This window comes from Equus quagga, unplaced genomic scaffold (genome assembly GCF_021613505.1).
Source record: "Equus quagga isolate Etosha38 unplaced genomic scaffold, UCLA_HA_Equagga_1.0 73442_RagTag, whole genome shotgun sequence".
NCBI lineage: Eukaryota > Metazoa > Chordata > Mammalia > Perissodactyla > Equidae > Equus > Equus quagga.
This window is the reverse complement of record NW_025802777.1, coordinates 8,346,447-8,364,608: the sequence shown is the minus strand read 5'-3', so window position 1 is coordinate 8,364,608 and position 18,162 is coordinate 8,346,447. Positions and strand designations below refer to the sequence as shown.

The following is an 18,162-nucleotide window of genomic DNA, read 5'->3' as shown; positions in this document are numbered from 1 at the left end:
CGGCCAGGGTGGTGGGATGGCTGTTTAAAAACGCCCGGGGTTGTTTATATATCCCCGTTGAAGGCCAAGGTTTTTAAAGGCAGCTGAAAGCTAGGGCCAGATCAGGGGTGAAAAGGGAACGGAGCCCTCTGGAGCTGCTCAGCGGAGGTTGCCGGGTCCACGCAGCCCCCTCCTCAACAGAAACTCGGGCGACTAGACGCCGGGCTCACCGCAAACTCTGGGCTCGTCACCTTTCGCTGCCCCGGGCTTAATCTAGGTGAGCCGGCGATAAGGTTCAGGAGGGTTCCAGGAAAAGAAACAGGATTCGCTACTTGCGGCTTCTGGCAGGAGCAGGCTGGAAGCTGGCAAAAACTCTTCAGAAAACTTTTGCAAACTTAACTACGCCCGCTGTGGACTTTGGACATGCTAATTCCTATCAGGCTGTTAAAGAGGGGTGGGGGTGCGAAGCCCTGACAGTTTTCCTAGTCAGTTTATTTTCACTGACCCGAAGGTATAAAAGCATGTCTATTTTATTTCCTGATGTCTCCATCTGAGGGAGTCACAATGGTTTGGATGTTAAGCCAGACGTGGGCGAGAAGCATGGGAGCAAACAGCCTTGTCCTTGCTGGGGTTCTAACTTTTCCTACTTTGTATCAAAGCTAAGGACCCCTGCCAGGGAGGTCCCCACCGGCCCTCAGTGGATGTGTTTGGGGGCATCCTGATTTTTTCAGCCCTCTGGAGCAGCCTAGGCGGGTCCCCTCGAGGGTCGCCACGGCAACGCAGCATCCCCGGTCTATCGAGCGCAGGGGGATGGACCAGGGGCCGCGGTGGGCAGCGCCGGCCCCTTTCTAGACCCGGGCTTCGCCTGCCGGGCCGCTGCCCTCCAGGATCGCCCCCGGCCTCGGCCGGCCTCCCCTGTCCTCCCGCCACCCGCTCCGGGACGAGTACCTTGAAAGCGATGGGCAGGGTCTTGTTGCAGCGCCAGTGCGTGGGCAGCACGGAGCAGAGGAAGTTGGGGCTGTCGGTGCGCACCAGCTCGCCCGGGTGGTCGGCCAGCACCTCCACCATGCTGCGGTCGACGCTCCTCGGCTTGCCGATCAGGGCGGCGCCGGCGTCCGGGGCGCCCAGCGGCAGCGCCTCGCTCATCTTGCCCGGGCTCAGCGCGGTGGAAGGCGGCGTGAAGCGGCGGCTCGTGCTGGCATCTACGGGGATACGCATCACAACAAGCCGATTGAGTTAGGACCCTGCAAACAGCTCCTACCAGACGGGGACAGGGGCGCGGGTCCTCAGCAAGCAGCTCCTGGGAGACCGACATACAAGTTCAGGAGCCTTTATTGCTGCGGGGAGCTGGGGGAGGGGGGAGAATAAGTTGACTAACAGTCCAGGAGGGGAAAGTTCTAGTTATGCGGATCAGCCTCAGACCCGGGCAGGGCTCCTAGCAACCGACCGCTTAGTGCCTTAAAAAGTAGGCGACCAGAATCCAAAGTCAACTGCCAAGGGAGCTATCTTCTTCTGAGTCTTGCTTTGAGAGTTTAAGTTCTGTCTTTGGCTGTTACAAAAGTTCCCGGAGGCAAAATTCCCATACGCTTCCTAAAATATTTATGCGGAGAGCCAAAGGACCAGCAAATACATAGTTTGGAAGTTCCAGTAGTTAATCGCCTGTCAGTTTTTTTCCAGGTGAGTTTTGTCTAAAGTCCCAACAAAACACAAAATAAACGAGTGTCTTCCATATTCAGAGCCACTTTCATCATGCGAAACAGGCTTCGGTCCTCAAAAGCAAGACAAGAGACTTCCAAAAGTCGTGCTACTAATGTATGTGCACATATATATAAATATATACATATGCTCTACTTCATAAAATATTTACAATACAATCTGTAGAGAATTTAAACACAACAGAAATCCATTAATGTTCGCTGCAGGTTTTTTTTTTTTTTTCTTTTTAAGTAGCCTTGAAAATCAGCTTCAGTAGTTGGAGAAGGGCTGGGCCAGAAGTACTTGTCATGTTGTCTCAATAAATTCTGGCAAAATTCTTAGTTCAGAAAATTCAGCTTTTCAAAGAAAAGCTAATCTTTAAAAAAGGAATAAAGTCCAAGTAGATGACAGTCAGGGTACAGCTCTCCACATCTGAGAACTCAGGTTTGGGGATGTTGGTTAAGTTTGTGGCTGATCCTGTGGTTTGGTGGGAGTTGAGCAGCAGCCTAGTCACACGCACGCTGACACGCACTCTTCGGAAGCCAGCCACTGTCTACATCGACTCCGTGACTCAGCCCGGACGATCTTCCTCCAACGTCGCCCCAGCGCCGGCCGGTTGACTGCCCAGACACGCCAATACCCACGATCACCGCGTAACCGCAGCAGGTGGAGCGGGCCTTGCAGGAGGCTCCGCAGCGCAGATCGAAACAGACAGAGCGGCTCGAGTTACACTCGCAGGCACGCACTCCCACGCACACTGCCACGCACACGCCGCTTCGCGGCTCGCCTCGAAGGACGGCGTACTTTCTCCTGCAGTTGTCAAAGGAAACAACCGGAGAAAAGTTCACAGCCAGGAAAGAAGTCGAACCATCCAGCCAAGAAACCAGTTCATTCAAAAGTAAGAAAGAAAAAAAAAAAAACAAATCGAAGCTCCAACGCAGGTCAAGGAGAAGCAGCAAAGGTTGACTTTCTTCTGGTGTCCCCAGGGGCCCCAGGAAGAGGTGCCTGCCGGCGCAGGGCCGGGCAGCGTGGTACCCTGGCTGGGTCCGGCCGCGGGGCGCCCGTCCCGCCTGCGCCCGCTGGCTCTATGAATGAGAGTGCCTGGAAATGAACGTGCTTTTACTGTAAGCCCGGCCCGAGGAATTCCATTCCCTCAGCTCGTTTGCATAGGGGCGGCCGCCGGCCAATCACAGGCCTTTCCGGTATCAGCCAGGGCGCGGCTCGCGGCCGCGGGCTCCTGGAATTGGCCCGCGCGCCCCCGCCGCGCGCTACTGTACGCAGCCCGGGCGGAGAGGCTGCGGCCGCCGTGGTCCCCCGCGCTCCCCAGCCACGCACACACACGCACACGCTCGCCCGAGGCCCCTCCCGGGGCAGACCCAGGCCCTGGGGCTTTGCACACACGCGCGGTTGCGCGCCCACCCGCACGAGGGCCGCAGGGCGCAGCGGCGCTGCAGGCGGCCGCGGGTCGGAGACCGAGGAGGTGGGAAGAGAGGAGGCCAACCGGCTTGGGAGGACTCGGGCCGCACGCTGCACTGGCAGCGGCCGGGGCATGGAGACCAGCCGGAGGGAGGCGCCGGCGCGTCCTGGAGATGCAGCGGCCCCCGGGACCGAGGCAGGAGCCCACGGGCGACCCCAGGCTACGCGGCGGCCCACGGCCGAGCCTCGGCTTCCCCAGCGTGGGTGGGATTCGGCCGCGAGGGGGCCGAGGGCCTGGCCGGAGAGCGGCTCTGCGCGGCCCCACGGCCGGGTTGGCAGTTGCAGCGAAGTGGCGCTGATTCATTTAATGAGGCCAGACGGTTCTTGGTCTCCACAACATGGTTTTCGTGTTTTTAGTTTTCTCTTCCGGTTTGTTTTCTTTAATTGGTGTTTTTCGCCGCGCCTGGGCTGCGGCTTAATTACGCAGCGCGCCTCGCTCGGGCTGTGTACTGAGCGGCGGGCAGAGGAGTTGGCTCATCAGACCAGGCCCTCGGGTACAGGCGGCCCGAGAGAAAGTTGAAAGCATCCGCCGGGCTTGTTCCCGGCCGGCGGCGCGAAATCCACCTCCCGGCCCGGGTCGCTCGAGCCCCGCACCCACCTCCGGCTCCCCAGAAACTGCCGCGGCTCCTCGCCTCGGCCCCGCGCGCGCGAGCGCCCCGGGGTGCTGAGCCCAAGCCAGACCTGCGCGCGGGCAGCAACTGCCCCCGGCGCCTGTCCCTGTCCCCCGTCCCCGCGGCGCCGCAGGCATTTTCGCCGAGTTTAACGGGGCCCCGCCCCCGGCCCGCTGCGCGCGGCCCGTTGTCCCCGCCGCGGGGCTCCCTCTCTCCCCACGGAGCGCGGCCGCCGTCCCCCGCGGGGCTGCTCATCCCGGGGGAGAGCGCTCACCCACGACCCCCTCGCATGGAGCCCTCGACTTCACCCCGAGCGCGGGCCCTCCCTCCCGCCGCCTCCTTCCCCCCTGCGGACGCGCGGCTGGGGTGCGGGGGACCTCGGGCTCCGCCGCTGGGGCCTGACGGAGGCGGGGGCCGTGCGCTGAGCCGCGGAGGCCTTTCCCTCGCCCCAGGCCCAGAGCGATCCGGCAGGCTGCGCCGAGCTGCCGGGAGGTGGACACCCGCCCCGCGGGAGGCGCAGCGGGCCGCGGGCTTGGGGCGGACGCCAGGGGGCAGCAGCAGCCCTCGCTGGCCTCCCCGGCGCGGCGCCGGGCGGCCGCGCGGTCCGCCCGGGCACGCCCCCGACGGCGCGGGGCTCTGCCGGCCCTCGCTCTTGTAAGAACTTCGGTTTGGGGAGAAACGACAGGAAACGGCCGCTGGAGCCAGCTTGAGCGGCTGCGTCCCGCCCTTGCTCCCCCGGTGGCGGAGCGGCCGGGCTGGTGGCGCGGGGACCTCTGGCAGGGTCCTGGATCTCCCGATCCCCCGTGTTGGGATCTCTTCCAGAAACCCCTGTGCCTCGACCCCGCGGGCGGCCCGCCCCAGGCCGTCGTGCTCCAGGCCTCCTGGGCGCCTCGCTGGGCCCGCGGCCCAGGCTGCCTCCTGCCTGTCGCGCTTGTCCCCAGGTGGGCCCGTCCTTGGCCCTCCCGGGAGCCCCCAGCGCCTAGTTGCACTTTGTTTTAATGCGTCTAGCAGATAGAAAACTCCTTTCTATTTTTCTTTAAAAATGACTTTGAAGAAACCACATTTCAGGTGTAAAGACCCCCAAACGGCCGCTCTCCACGTTGGCCGAGTGATTCCAAATGTTGCGCAGTCACCAAACCTGCCCTTCTGCTGCGCCCCTGCCCGGGCTGGACGCCGCTCGCTCTAGAGGCTGCTCCGGCCCACGGAAACCCTTCTGCCTCGGCTCAAATGCATTCCCCTAAGAGCTGACCAAACACTCGTGGGGGCCGCCTCCAAGTGCATCCCCAGGGACCCCCGGGGACGCGGGGTGGGGCTCAGGAGTGCAGCGGAGGCAAAAATGGGCTCTGACTCTGAGGGATATAGCCTACTGGGGTGATAAGCCCCTTGGAAAGGTCAGGAAAGGCTCCTCTGGGGCTCTGGCGGTTTGAAACCCTAAACCCTGCGAGGGGCCGCGGGTCGGACCGTCCGCGGCAGTCCCCCGGGCGAGGGTCAATTTCCCTTCCTTGGTAAGAAGAGAGATACAAAGATAGATGCGCTAAGTTTCGCCTTTCAAGGGCGGCACGGTGGGCGCTGCTCAGCTAAGAGATGCAACCAGTAAATGCCAAGTTCGAACGCCGGCAAGGACGATAACAGCAAGGATATTGCTGATTTATTCTAAATCGAGCCGCGGGGCATTTGGGGTTCCCGGGACTTGCGCGAGCTCTAACTGCGCTGCTCGGTGCGCGCTAAAAACCAGAAACAAAAAACACCAGTGCGCCTTCCTTAGTGAGGAACTAAAATGAATGGAAAGCAGGCAGCATGCGGCTCAACTAAGGGGTACCGGGAGCCCCTTAGTCTGAAGGGCTTTTAACGGACTTGGAAAGTTCAGTGACATGGTGTAGGAAGTGGAGAATTCCTTTCCACCGAGAGCACTCATTCCAGCGGCAATATAGAATTTCCCTTCCTCTGCCTCTCCAAGGGAGGAAGGAAAGGAAACGTTACGCGACAGTCACTCCTAGTATTCCCCGGAATAATACTAGAATTTACTTTTGTCATAATACAAAATAAAAAATACAACGAAGCGATATGTTGGGCAAACTCTGTGTGACAGTTTCTTCCAAATTTGCTGCATGGGGGAAATTTCAAAAAGACTCCTAATAGGAATGAAGTGTTAGTTTTCAGAGTGAATTTTTAGAGTAGTATTTGGTTAGTTGGAAGAAAAATAATTCCACTGGAAAACGATAACAACACATTGACGTTTTTCATCTACAACTTTAGGTAAATATGTAACCGCAGTGGTCTCAGAAAATATCTAAATGTTTTACATTTTTGCTGTTTTAAAACGCTCTCAGAAAACATGCATAAAGATAGGATTCGAATCTCAATCTTAACTCAGAATTTTCCTCTGTAATATGATATTTTTAAAATTACATTTCTGAAAATGTGATATTTCTAAAAGAATCATTTCTATTTTCAGCGACCATTTCAATGAAAATAAAAATCAGAGGATGTCTTTTGCTAGTGGTTCTGGACCGAATTGCTGCAGTTGGTACTAATGTCACCGGGGGGAGAACATTTTGATGAAAAGTCACATGTTAATGTGTGTACAAATAACTTGCTACGCACTACGTCCAGTTTTTCAACATTGGAATGTAATTAAACCTTTTTTCCCCTCCTTGAGTGGCTTTGAGATCATTTCACTGTCGAAATCTAATTACTTTGGGGGTGAGAATCCTTATTTCTTCCACTACCTCCTTCCTCTGCATGAACGTTTTCATGGGATGCTGTGGTTGACGCGTGACTATTTCACTCTGACTTCATAAGTCAATTGTACGGCTCACAAGAGCAAACTGAGAAAATTTTAAAATTAATCTTTTCCAATTTAGGGATGCTTAGTAAACATTTTACCCTCATAAAAATCTTGCATTGCCACTGCTGTAACAAAAGTAATAAACTAGGTTATAACAGATAGAAGCCACGCTCTATTTTTTTTTTTTTAGAGAGTCATATAGAGTCATTTAATAACAGCAGAATGCACCTGTGGTAAATGCTGTAGAACTGAGGGTATTATTTAAGGTTTCATTGGAATGTTTTATATGGTTTGACATCTGCAATATGGAGAACAGCTTTTAAGTATTTTTGAATCAGTAAAAAAAAGAGCCTTAATTATTTGGTTAATTTATATCGTAAGTTATTTATAGAGATACATAGGTTAAAAATCTTATATGCACATATATGAATGTGTATATTTTATAAAAAATATAATTTGGAACCTAAGATACCGTGAATATCTCTTCTATGTACACATTTTGAAAGAATGGAAAGTAGGAAAATAAAAATAATTGTATGAATATACTGAGAGCAAAACTCAAATTCACTGATGGTTGATGAATTTCATTCTAATTGCAATAAATGAAAGTATAAAGACTAAATTCCCCACTCTCATTTTTTTTGCTAGTTTGTTGCATCTGGCACTATTTAGCACTGGCGATGTTTATGGCGTATTGTCCAGTTTGGGCACAGAAAAATAGCTTAAAACAGTAAATCAGCAAATAAAGAATGAACTGTTACATATGCACATGGTTTTATGTGCCTTCAACCAATGATTTCCATTGTTAGCTAATACTGAATCTTTATCTTTTATAGAATCACCTCTTTTCAGCTATATATGTGACGCAAATATGATTTATTTAATGAATATTAGAAATACATTTGGGGGTGTAGGAATGAATCTGAATTTGAGGTGAAATTAAAATGAAACCCTAGCTTAATGCAAACACGTTTAAAAATCTGTAGCACAGCAGAGGCTAAATGCAAGAAATAAAAATATGAATTTTTTAAAGCAATGAAAATAAACAATTTGGAATCCATCTTCTGAAAGAAACAAACTGATAGATAAACATGATGATCATTTACTTCCAATGATAGGACATTTTAGAAATATTTTCTCCTTGCTTGCTTTCCTTTCTTTCCCTTTGCTAAGAGGGCAGATTATTTATTGAAACCTCTCAATCTTGAAATAACAGATGATATGAATTATTGTTGAAAATAACTGTCATATGACAGTTTCCACGTATGAATCATTTCCCATAGACTGCTGCATATCCAGTTACCGGTAAATCCATTCAGCAAAGTCCTATGAAGCTATTTCTCTTTCCCTCGAATATTACATATAATATTCTGAATTTGAAATGACTCTACCAGCCTTGTATATTGATAATGATCAGTAATGAATGATTAACATGGAGAAAATACTGTTTTTCAAAGACTTAGGATTTGAGCATTTCAAATACTGCACACCTAAATCTTTCAACCCCACTCCACAATATTAGTATTAATATAGCCTAAAAAAAACCTTTAAAACTAAGAAAGGGGATAATTATTTCAGATTTCCAGACGCTGTTTAAATAGGCAGGAGAACAAGATTTGCAGCTCCTTAGTCTTATATTTTTGCCAAAGCAAAAAGAGCAACTAAAATAATAAGGAGTTCTGAAGGACTGCCCTATGATGAAAGATTAAAGGAATTAAATATGTCTAGTTTCCAAGGATCATCCTTAAAAAAACCAACATTGTGGTTTACATGTGCCTAAAATGACTCCATAAAGATTTTTTTTAAGAAAAACACAGGCCAGGGAAAGAATTATTTGCACTAATTATGAATGATAAGGTAAGAAACAACAAATGTACCCAGAAGTTAGTAAGTTCAGTTTTAATAGGTATGGGGCGAAAAATCCTCAACAGTAAGATTGACCAGACAGTTGAATTTATACTAAAGAGACCCAGCAGAATCAACCACTCTGGAAATTCTCTTGTGAGACCCCCGAGAAGACTTTCCCCGTCAGAGGCTGAGAATCAGGAACAGAGTGGAAAAGCAAGTGTTTCAGCTACACACCTAATATTTCAGTGATTCTGAGAGAAAAGCCAAGACTTTTTTAAACCTAAAAACAAAGGCAAATTGAGTGACTTTTGAAAGATGTGTATGTTGTCTGTTGAAAGCTTTCTTAGTTTGTCCTGTGTTAATAGTCTTGAGGACACAGCATACACCATTAACCTGAGTGTCGGGGTGGGGGGCTGGGGGCAAGGGGAGAGGGTGGATATCTGCAGGTCAGATAGCATCTGTGGAGATTTGATGTGCCCAAGGAGATGTTAAAGATGCCAGAAACTGAACTGTAAGAGAAAAGAGGTCTTGTGTGTTCATGACAGTGAGAGCTCAATCTGGCTAGCTTATCCTCCAGCTCCCTCCCTCCCTCCCTTTCTTTCTCTCTTTCCCTCTCTCTCATTGAATGTTACTATATGCCAGGCAATGGCCAAAATGCCCTGCCTGATCTAATCCTTGCAACAACACCATTACCATCTCCCTTTACAGAAAAGGCCCCTCACACTTGGAGTGTTTGAGAAACTTGACAAGGTCCCTTCACTCTTCATCTCTGTACACACACATGCATATTCACATATAGTCTGCATGTGAGGTGAGCCATGTCTCTTTTTGACCACAAAGATTTATTTTTATGGGTGTCCTTTGTAGTGTTCTGAAATATTAAACTCCGATCGCATCTTTCACTTTTATCCTCCCATGTCTCATGGTCTCTATCAGAAAATATCCCTGAAATTCTTCCCCATGTAAATCTCAGATATCTAGCAGTCACATCCTAATGGCCAGAAGCTATTTCTGGCCATTCACCGTCCACAGAGTTTGAGGAACAGGTCAAGGACAGCTTGGCTGAGAAGCTTTTAAATTCATAATAAATGTAAAATGACTTTCTAGTCTTTTCCTGCCTCTACTCATTCGAAATGGCATCGGGAAGACTTTTCTAGATATGAAGTATATGATTTTCCTCCCTTCAGTTCCTCTAGTGCTTTCTATGTACCAGGCAGGGTGCTAGGCTGGTTGGTAACAAAGGACAAGTAGAAGAGAGCAATGGAGTGTCACAGTTCCTGATGGACCCACAGCAGGGTCCAGGGAGGTGGTGGGAGGAGACACAGGAAGAAGAGGAGGCAGCACCACCTGGTGGGCTTGGTAAAGCCTTCATTCCTAGCAGAGGTGCTCTTTGATTTGACTCTTGGAGGTTGGGTGGATTTTTACCAGGTGGTTGAGAGGGCTGGAGGAAGGCTCCAGGGAGGTGGGAAGGGGCACAGGGAGGAGTCACCCCAGGCAGAAGGATCAGCATGAGAAAGGCATGCATTTGTGAAACAGATCCACATGTCAGTTCTAGTATAGTTGGAGTGTAGGTTTGGAATCAGGTTGGGGAGTGACAGCTCACAAATGACACAAGGCTGGCAGACATGAACACAGACAGGTCAGAGGCAGCTTACACAACCTGGAGAAATCTGAACTTCAACATGAGGGCAATGGGTTCTACCAGAGCCTCGAAATCTGGGACACGACATAATAATACATATTTTAGGAAAATAAATCTGTCAGGGGTGGATAGGGGAATTGGAGCGGTAGGGGCAAGGAGCAGGAGAGCTACCACAGTTGTCAGGGAAGGAATCATGAGCATCTACTTTAAGGCAGAAACAGTGGAGATGGAAGAGGGAGGCTGAGGTGAGGATGGGAGAGGAGTCTCCCCCACTTCTGGCACAGATGACACTAGTAACAGTAGAGAAGACCAGAAGAGGACAGATTCGAAGAAAGACATTAGGATTCAGCTTTGGACGTACAGGACAGAATTGTAGGTGCTGGTGGGAAAAACAGGAATTCAAGGCAGACGTCTGGTGTGGAGATATTGAGTTGAGAGTCTTCACGTATGTGCGGTAGCTTCAGATTGCACAGAGATTGGTGTCTGGTGAGAAAAGAGCATTGATGGAGACTGAGATCATCCACATTTAAGGCATTGATTAGAAGAAGATGGAACAACCAAGGAGATTGAGCTAGGAAGAGAAAGAGGAGAGAATAGGGTCTTAAATCCAAAGGAAGATGGGAATTTTGAGAAGAAAGTCATGTCCCAAAGGCCAAGGAGGGGCCATGAGGATGAAGACTGAGATGATTACATTGGGTTTGCCTACAGGGGAGCCATGGTAACATTTGCTAGAAGAGATTCAGGGGAGCAGAGAATGGGAAAGTGAAGGGGATATGGGGAGGGGGAGGTAGGTGCTTGTTGGAGGAGGGAAGAAATGGTGTGTGCATGAGTGTGTGTTTAAGAGGAAGACGTGAGAAAATTAACACTTTCCATGTTCGTTTTACTGAAGATCCAACTCATCAGCTCACCCTCAAACCACCTCTTTTTGCTTTCCCCATTGCACCATCATTCTCCCACTTTCCAGAGCTGGATCCATGGATTTATCTTTGACCTCATCCAGTCTGTTGCTAGCTCATTTTTTTCATTTCTTTGTTATAATTTATCCCTATTTTTCATCCCTATTGTCATCATTCTGGTTCAAGTCCTCATGATCTCTCACCAGATCTCTTTCAAAGGTCTCCTAAAAAAAGATTTCCATTAATTTCGTACGTTACTTCCAGATTAATCTCCCACACCACAGTTCTGCAGATACTGTCACAGAATGCGTCCCTTATGCACCCCAAATTCAGTGCAAGCTCTTTAGCACAGTCCTACAAGATTAAGGGCTACCTTCTCTGTCCCCATCTTGGAGGGGGTTCAGATAGGTCCCTCTGCCTCAGATGACATTTCCTCTCAAGGACCAACCATATGCTTTGTCATGGTCTCTATGTCCCCTGCATGACCCTTGAACTATATTTTACTTTAGTTATAGTTATTTGAATATATGGAGGGGTGGGGTGGTAAGAGGGAAGTGATGGAACCAACTCTTCCTGGCTTCAGGTTTCTATATGGAGTGACATTCCTTGTTTCTATGTAGAGTGACATTCCTTGGTGTAAAACTCTTGACCTCTTTCCACACTCTCATTCAACCTCTACCATAAAAGCCTGAATTTCCGGGTTAGTAGCTTTGGGAACAGAAACCAGCTGTAGTTGGCAGAACCCTAAAATGAACCACCAAGATTTCCCACTCTAATCCCTAGGACTGAAAATACAATGAGATATCATGCCCTGGTCATGTTACATGGCAAAAGGGCTGTTTCTGATGTAATTAAGGGTACTAATCAGTTGGCTTTGAGTCAACCAAAAGGGAGATTATCTTGGTGGGCCTGATCTAATCACAAGAGACCTTTAAAAGTAGAGAGTTTCCTCAAGCTGGGGCAGAAGTGAGGTCAGAGGAGTATCCAGTGTGCCTGCATTGTTGCCTGGGACAGGAAGGGAGCCACTCCCAAGAATGGGAGAGCACTCTTTATAGGTGACCCCTGACCAACAACCAGTGAGAAAACAGGACACTGTCCTATAGCCCCATGGAACTGCATTCTGCCAACAACCTGTAGGAGCCTGGAAGTGCATTTTCCCTAAAGCCTCCAGATACGAGCTCAGCCTGGTCCACACCTTGATTTTGGACCTTGTGAGTCCCTGAGCTGGAAGCCAGTTGAGCCCAACTGGACTTCTGACCTATGGGATTGTGAGCTAACAAATGGGTGTGCCTGAAGCTGCTAAACAGGTAGTAATTTGCAAGTTTGGCAGCAATAGAAAACTAGGACAGCAAGCTTGCCTTTCCCAGCCCCTTATGGTTTTGAGGAGACACTGCCTGTGTGCTAATGAGCAAGGCTCTCCATTTCTGGGGTTCAGTGGCAGGAGGCCACAGACGTAAGTCATGTTCTTCAAAAGTTTTATCAGTGATAAAGCTTGTATTTTGATTCCTGTCCACTTGACTCCTTTGTCTATCTCACAGTTGGTTCTGAATCAGTGGGGAACAAGCATGTCTTCAGTTGGGTCCTCTCAATGCCAACTGTATAATTGTCTTATTCTCTTCTGATTCCCTCTCACCCCCACAAACACATAACCACTAGATTTTGAACACCTTGCCCATGAAGCTGTCTATACTCCAAATCCTGAGGCAGCACTGCATGAACAGAATGTGTTTGCCAAGTCCAGGGGGTTTGGTTAAGAGCAGATTCTGATTCAAAAGGTTTGGGTGGGGCCTGAGATCCTGCATTTCCAACCAGCTCCTGGTTCAAAGACCACACGCAGAGTTGGGAAGGCCAGCTGCTCAGTATCCAGTCAAAATTGTGCCCAGCACACCCTACACTGCAGTGTCTAAAAGGCTTTGGTAAACAGCATTGCAAAATGCAAATTGACATCTGAGCTAGGTCTGATTGGACTTTTTAAACTATTTTGATGGACTGAATGCTTGTGTCCCCTACAAATTCATAGCTGAAGCCCGAACCCCCAGTTTGATGGTATTTGGAGTTTTCCTGCTGTTCTGCTAGAGCTTACGTGAGCCCTGTTTTAACCTGCTGTTGGTGCAGCCCATTAAGTAACGCGTCTTTCTTGACTCCCATTTTCCCTCCACACTGTCCTGAAGCAAAGATCATAATTTTTATTACGGCATCACTCGATTGACTCAGAGGTGGACGGACACACATACACAGCAACACTGAACAGCAAAGGCCTACTGACCGCTGTCAACACCCCTGATGCACTTTCACAGCCATGGCTGAGCCACAAGGCAACCTTACGCCCTGTTCATTTCCACTTAATGTCTACTGGCCACTGATGGCTCAGCCTGTACAATAGTGCCTTGGTTTCTTTGAGCTCTGGAAGAATATTGCTAATGCATCTCTTCTCCCTTTCTTTTCCAGCAAAGCTATTTTTTCTATGAAATTCATATAAGCAACATGGATTAGAATAAGAAGTTCTATCTTTAATAAGCCATAATTTTAAAACAGAATTGCAAAGTGGTTAAATGATACTCATTCTCAATAGCAATTCCTATAAATAGGTTTATTTTGAAATATAGCATAGATTTTTCAAAAAGCCACTCAACATGTCAGTTAGCTAGCAAACTTTCAGTTAAAATACACTAATAGTTCAAATCAGCTAGGCAGCTCCTGGTTGAAGTTGTGGAGTGGATCCACCTCTCTTTCTTCCAGTCCTCAGAAGAAGTAACAAAGGAGAAGAAATACGCAGCCAGGTCTGTAATAGAAACCACTGGCCCAACCTCACTGCGTTGGTTCCTCAGGGGCTGCTGGGAACCTTTAAAGGTCCGAGCATCTCTTTAGGGTAAACACACCTGGTTTCCACCCCTTCATCTTGTGGGTTGAGTCCAGGGGTCAAAGGGCTGATGGGTGGACCCTAAAAGGGATGTGGATCTTTTCCACATTCTCTTTGACTCCTTTAGCCGTAGATAGAAGGTGTGTTTTAAGTGCTAGGCTGAGAAATCGCTCTCTATGCATGAAACTCATCTTAACTTTGAAGGTGTCTGTTATCCAAGCACTATGGGAAAATAGCCCAGTGTCAAGGAGCATCGCAGAATCTACTGCACTTGAGAAACAGGGAGGGGAGTCTAGGCACCATCCCATAGCTTTGAGTCTCCTAATTGGGGAATATTATAGCAACAAAGATTTCTGGTGGATGATAAGAGCAGAGTCTGTCGAACAGCTATTGCTTTTAGAGTCCGCTTTACTTCAGGCATTTTAGTTAATATATTCAAAACCATTTCTGCCGCAATGAATTAGAAACAAAGCACAATTTTTCAAAGTTGAGTGAAAAAATAGATGAACAAACAGATGAATAAATAAACGAGAGTCCTGTTCCTCATTTCCCACGTCATTCCACAGGGAACTCTCCTCTCCAATGCGAGCACTTTATATTATTCTTTCTGTTTGTGATTTGTCTTTACTCTCTCACTGGGAGAGTTATGAAATGGGAAGGTATGATTTTTTTCCTTAAGCAACATTTGTGATTAAAAATAACCAGATAAGTCAATTTAACTGGTTCTTAAACTGCTAGACACAGGGAGGAGGGTGGGGATTAACTGTAGGTAGTTTGATAAATGAGCCCAATGACTCTTTGTGAGCTAACAGAGCAGTGAGTGGGCCCATGTGAGATGTTAACTGTGAATAATGGTGAGTAGCAGGACAGGAAAAGGAAATTTCCTAAAACTGGATTTCTACATAGGCAACCCACTCTTGGACACTTGGAGTAAAGATATGAATATATGTAAGTATTATTAACATGTAATGTATATATGTAATTAATTATATAGTATTGATATATAATTAATTATATATCTCTCCAAATGATAGAATGATGGCTGGGTAATCATTCACTCAATCCCAATAGCAAAATTAAGTTTCAGACTTAGTCTCAGCTTGAGTTTAGACATCAACATGTCATGTTGATGACATGATTGAATGGATGGCTGGATTTGTTCACGCAATCAACATAAACACCAAAAGTTTGAATGCAGGAGTACGCAAATTATCTCATAACGGTAGAGGAACATTGGGAAGGAGACTTTAGTCTGTTACAAGTCAGGGCCAATTAGATACGTGCCTTGTCCCAGCCTCAGTTTCTTCACCTACAAAATAAGAGACTTGGACAAGGGAGCATTTCAGTTCCATGAACGCATACACATAAACGCCATTTGGAATTGGGAGAAATGGACCTGGTCTGGTGCTGACCCAGGTCAGCATATGGCTGGAGGAAACTTGGATTTCGAGTGGGAGGGGAAGGAAGGGCAAAGGGGAACACAGAATCAACTCAACACAATATATTTTAAGGACTTTACCATTTTACCTAGGGTCTGTCTAATTTCACGTAAGTAATATCCATTCATTTAAGTAGACCCAAGGAGCTGGGATTCAAACAAACAAGTAACTTTGAGATCCTGCATCTTCTTGAAAATAACAGAAATGCGTTCTATTCTATAATTTACACAGAACTGAGATTAGAAAGAAACACATAGTTACTCATAAATGTTACTGATAATAATTTATTACAATTATTTAAAAATATTAAAATTCAGCCTTTTCCCTAATTCTGTTTTCTCCATGCCAACCCAGTTAGTGAGGTTTCACTATGTATTGTATTATAAAATAATAATTTGAAAAATTATATGGATGTACAATCTAGTTTTATTCCTTTAGAATAAACAGCTTTAAGGCTCTTCATTATTACAACTATTAGTACCTCAAATTGGTCCTTTTTTTTCCGCTGAAATAAAAATTTTCCTATCTATGATCCCATATAGACTGCAGGGAAATTTCCCACAAATGTAACAGAACTCCTTAGAAAGGGAATGTAGGAGCTTGAGATAAATCTTAGGTGCCATCTCACCCATCTATCCTCGATGTGGGAAGTCTACCTAAGAATCAACAGTAAGTATAGTTACCTGTGAAGAAATTGCTAAGATATCTATATTGATCAATTAAATAATAAATTACCAGTGTTGGTCTTAGACTGTTCCTCAGGCATGCAGACAAGACAAATCCTTTTGTATTAATCCTGCTACCTTCAAATTTGGAAAACAGAATTTTATATGGAATAATGGGCTTAGACTATCACTGCCCTACTTTCTTGTGAGGTCATGGAAGTATGATACTCAACAAAAGCTTTAAAATTTCATGTTGTAGTATGAAATAAAAAATAGCTACAAAAGTCAGCAAGGAAAGTGATCATTCCATGTAATTACATAATTACATCTTCTAAGTTTTATAAAAATCCTCAAATCTGCATTGTAATGGTTATACATTTTCAGATTACATTAATAATATTATGTAATTGATATTCTAGTAATAAATACATTTTTATGGGTAATGCACCATACACTGAAATAGACTATTAAACATTTTTGTAGAGTCTTCTTATGAAATGTTGTTGTTCATTTCTCAATCAAACAATGGTTAAGTCAGATTTAAACTTTTTCATACGATTGTTTTAGACTTGCATAGAATAAGGCTATAATTTTACATCTATTTTCCAAAAAATGAAGCAAATTTTGCTACCTTTTTTGAATGAATATATGGTGCTAATTCTATAAAGTTCATCTCTTCTTGAAAGGTGGAGAGGAAGAATGAAAATCATTTTTAATAAAATTAAACAAAAACACAAAAATAGATATTATCTGTTAGCTAATTTCCAATTTGTACTTATATGTACAATGAAAGCAATATACAGAGATCATCCAAAAATTATTAAAAATGGTTATGTACACAAACAACTCTTGAAGGCTTTTTGTCACATATTTTTTGCAGAGTAGGTAGTTTTTTTTAAATAGCAAGAGCAAAGGAATAGATGTTTGCCCAAATATATTGACAAGTGAGCTCCAGAATAAACTCTAGCTCAGTTCTTGCTGAATTGCTGCCCAATGAGTACACTGAGGTTTAGTGACTTCAAAGCAGTCATTTTTCTTGCTTCTCCAGTTATCTTAACAATTCAAATACATATAAAGATACCCATCTTGAGGAGAATTTCAAAAGTGTTATTGGTAAATATAGCACTCTAGGGTAAGTTTTGAAGAGGGATATGCAGCAAATCTTTATATAAATGTGGATTTTAAGAATTTTTAAAAACATTCAATTGTAAGTTCTGTGACTGTCGAGTTCTCAATATAGGGAGCATCTCGTTTTTTAGTGAAAAATATCTTAGATCAAGTCTATTTCCTCACCACTCAATTGTATAGTTTCTAAAATAGGAACTATTTGTTTAGCCAAGGAGTCTCTTTCACCGAAGACACCAAATAATGAAATGGACTTCTAAGGAGGAAAGAAGAAAACTTTACCAAACGTGCCAGTGGGGGCTCCACTTTTTGGCTGCGAACACTTGAGTTGCTGACTCCAGGTTTAGCTGAATGAAGGACAAACAGCCCAGTGAACTGAGTCTAGGAGACCTGGGCAGACACCGTCTCTTGATTCACACACTGTTCTGGAGACGATTATTTAATACCAGCAAATTGAACAATGACATGAAGTGGAGTGCAAGATGTAGATGTTTTCCCCCTCACTAACCAAGCTCACAAGAGAGTTCATTCCTTTTCTTTTTGCCCCAGGCACACACAGCCGAGCAATTTTCATTTTGTTACTGAAATGATTTTCCCCCTACCCTTCCCAATTAGAGTGGAAATGGATTAAGACTTCAGGTTAACCCTTGGTTACTAGGAATGAGAAGGAAAGAAAGTTACATGAAAGTCTTATTTTCACTTTTGTGTGTGATATTTTTTTTTTGGCTTCATGATTAATGCAGGTTTGATTAATCATAGTCTCTCTAAAATACGTTCTTCTAGTGAAAACGTGACACTGCCTTAAGTAAAGTAGCAAAAGAGAGAAACTTCCTTAACGAGAATGTTATTCTGTTACTTGTCATCTTTATATTTAAAAGCATTCCAGAATTCTTATCAGTAAAATTAGATACAAATTCAGCTACAAACTAGGAAGTTATACTAAAGCAACAAAGGCACATTGCTTCCCCTTATTATAGAGAAGGGATACAGCAAAAATAGAATATTTTCTTGTTTTTTTACTAAGCTTGAAATAACTGTAGCTAAAAAAGAAAAGCATGGATAAATGTCGAGAAACTCCTGGATCACTTGAACTTATCAAGTAGCTTTCTTTCCTCCAGAACCTAAAAATAAAAACTTC

The 18,162-nt window shown here is 45.8% G+C and overlaps 1 protein-coding gene across 3 annotated transcripts in view; it reads right to left on the bottom strand.

The window, feature by feature from the left end:
* LOC124234248 (runt-related transcription factor 1) overlaps window positions 1-18,162 on the bottom strand; it is a 240,716-nt gene that overhangs the window by 88,523 nt on the left and 134,031 nt on the right. For all 3 annotated transcript variants that reach the window (XM_046651496.1, XM_046651497.1, XM_046651495.1), the window contains exon 2: window positions 928-1,181. In XM_046651496.1, the coding sequence (XP_046507452.1) occupies window positions 928-1,181 (254 nt within the window). The remainder of the gene's footprint in view (window positions 1-927; window positions 1,182-18,162) is intronic.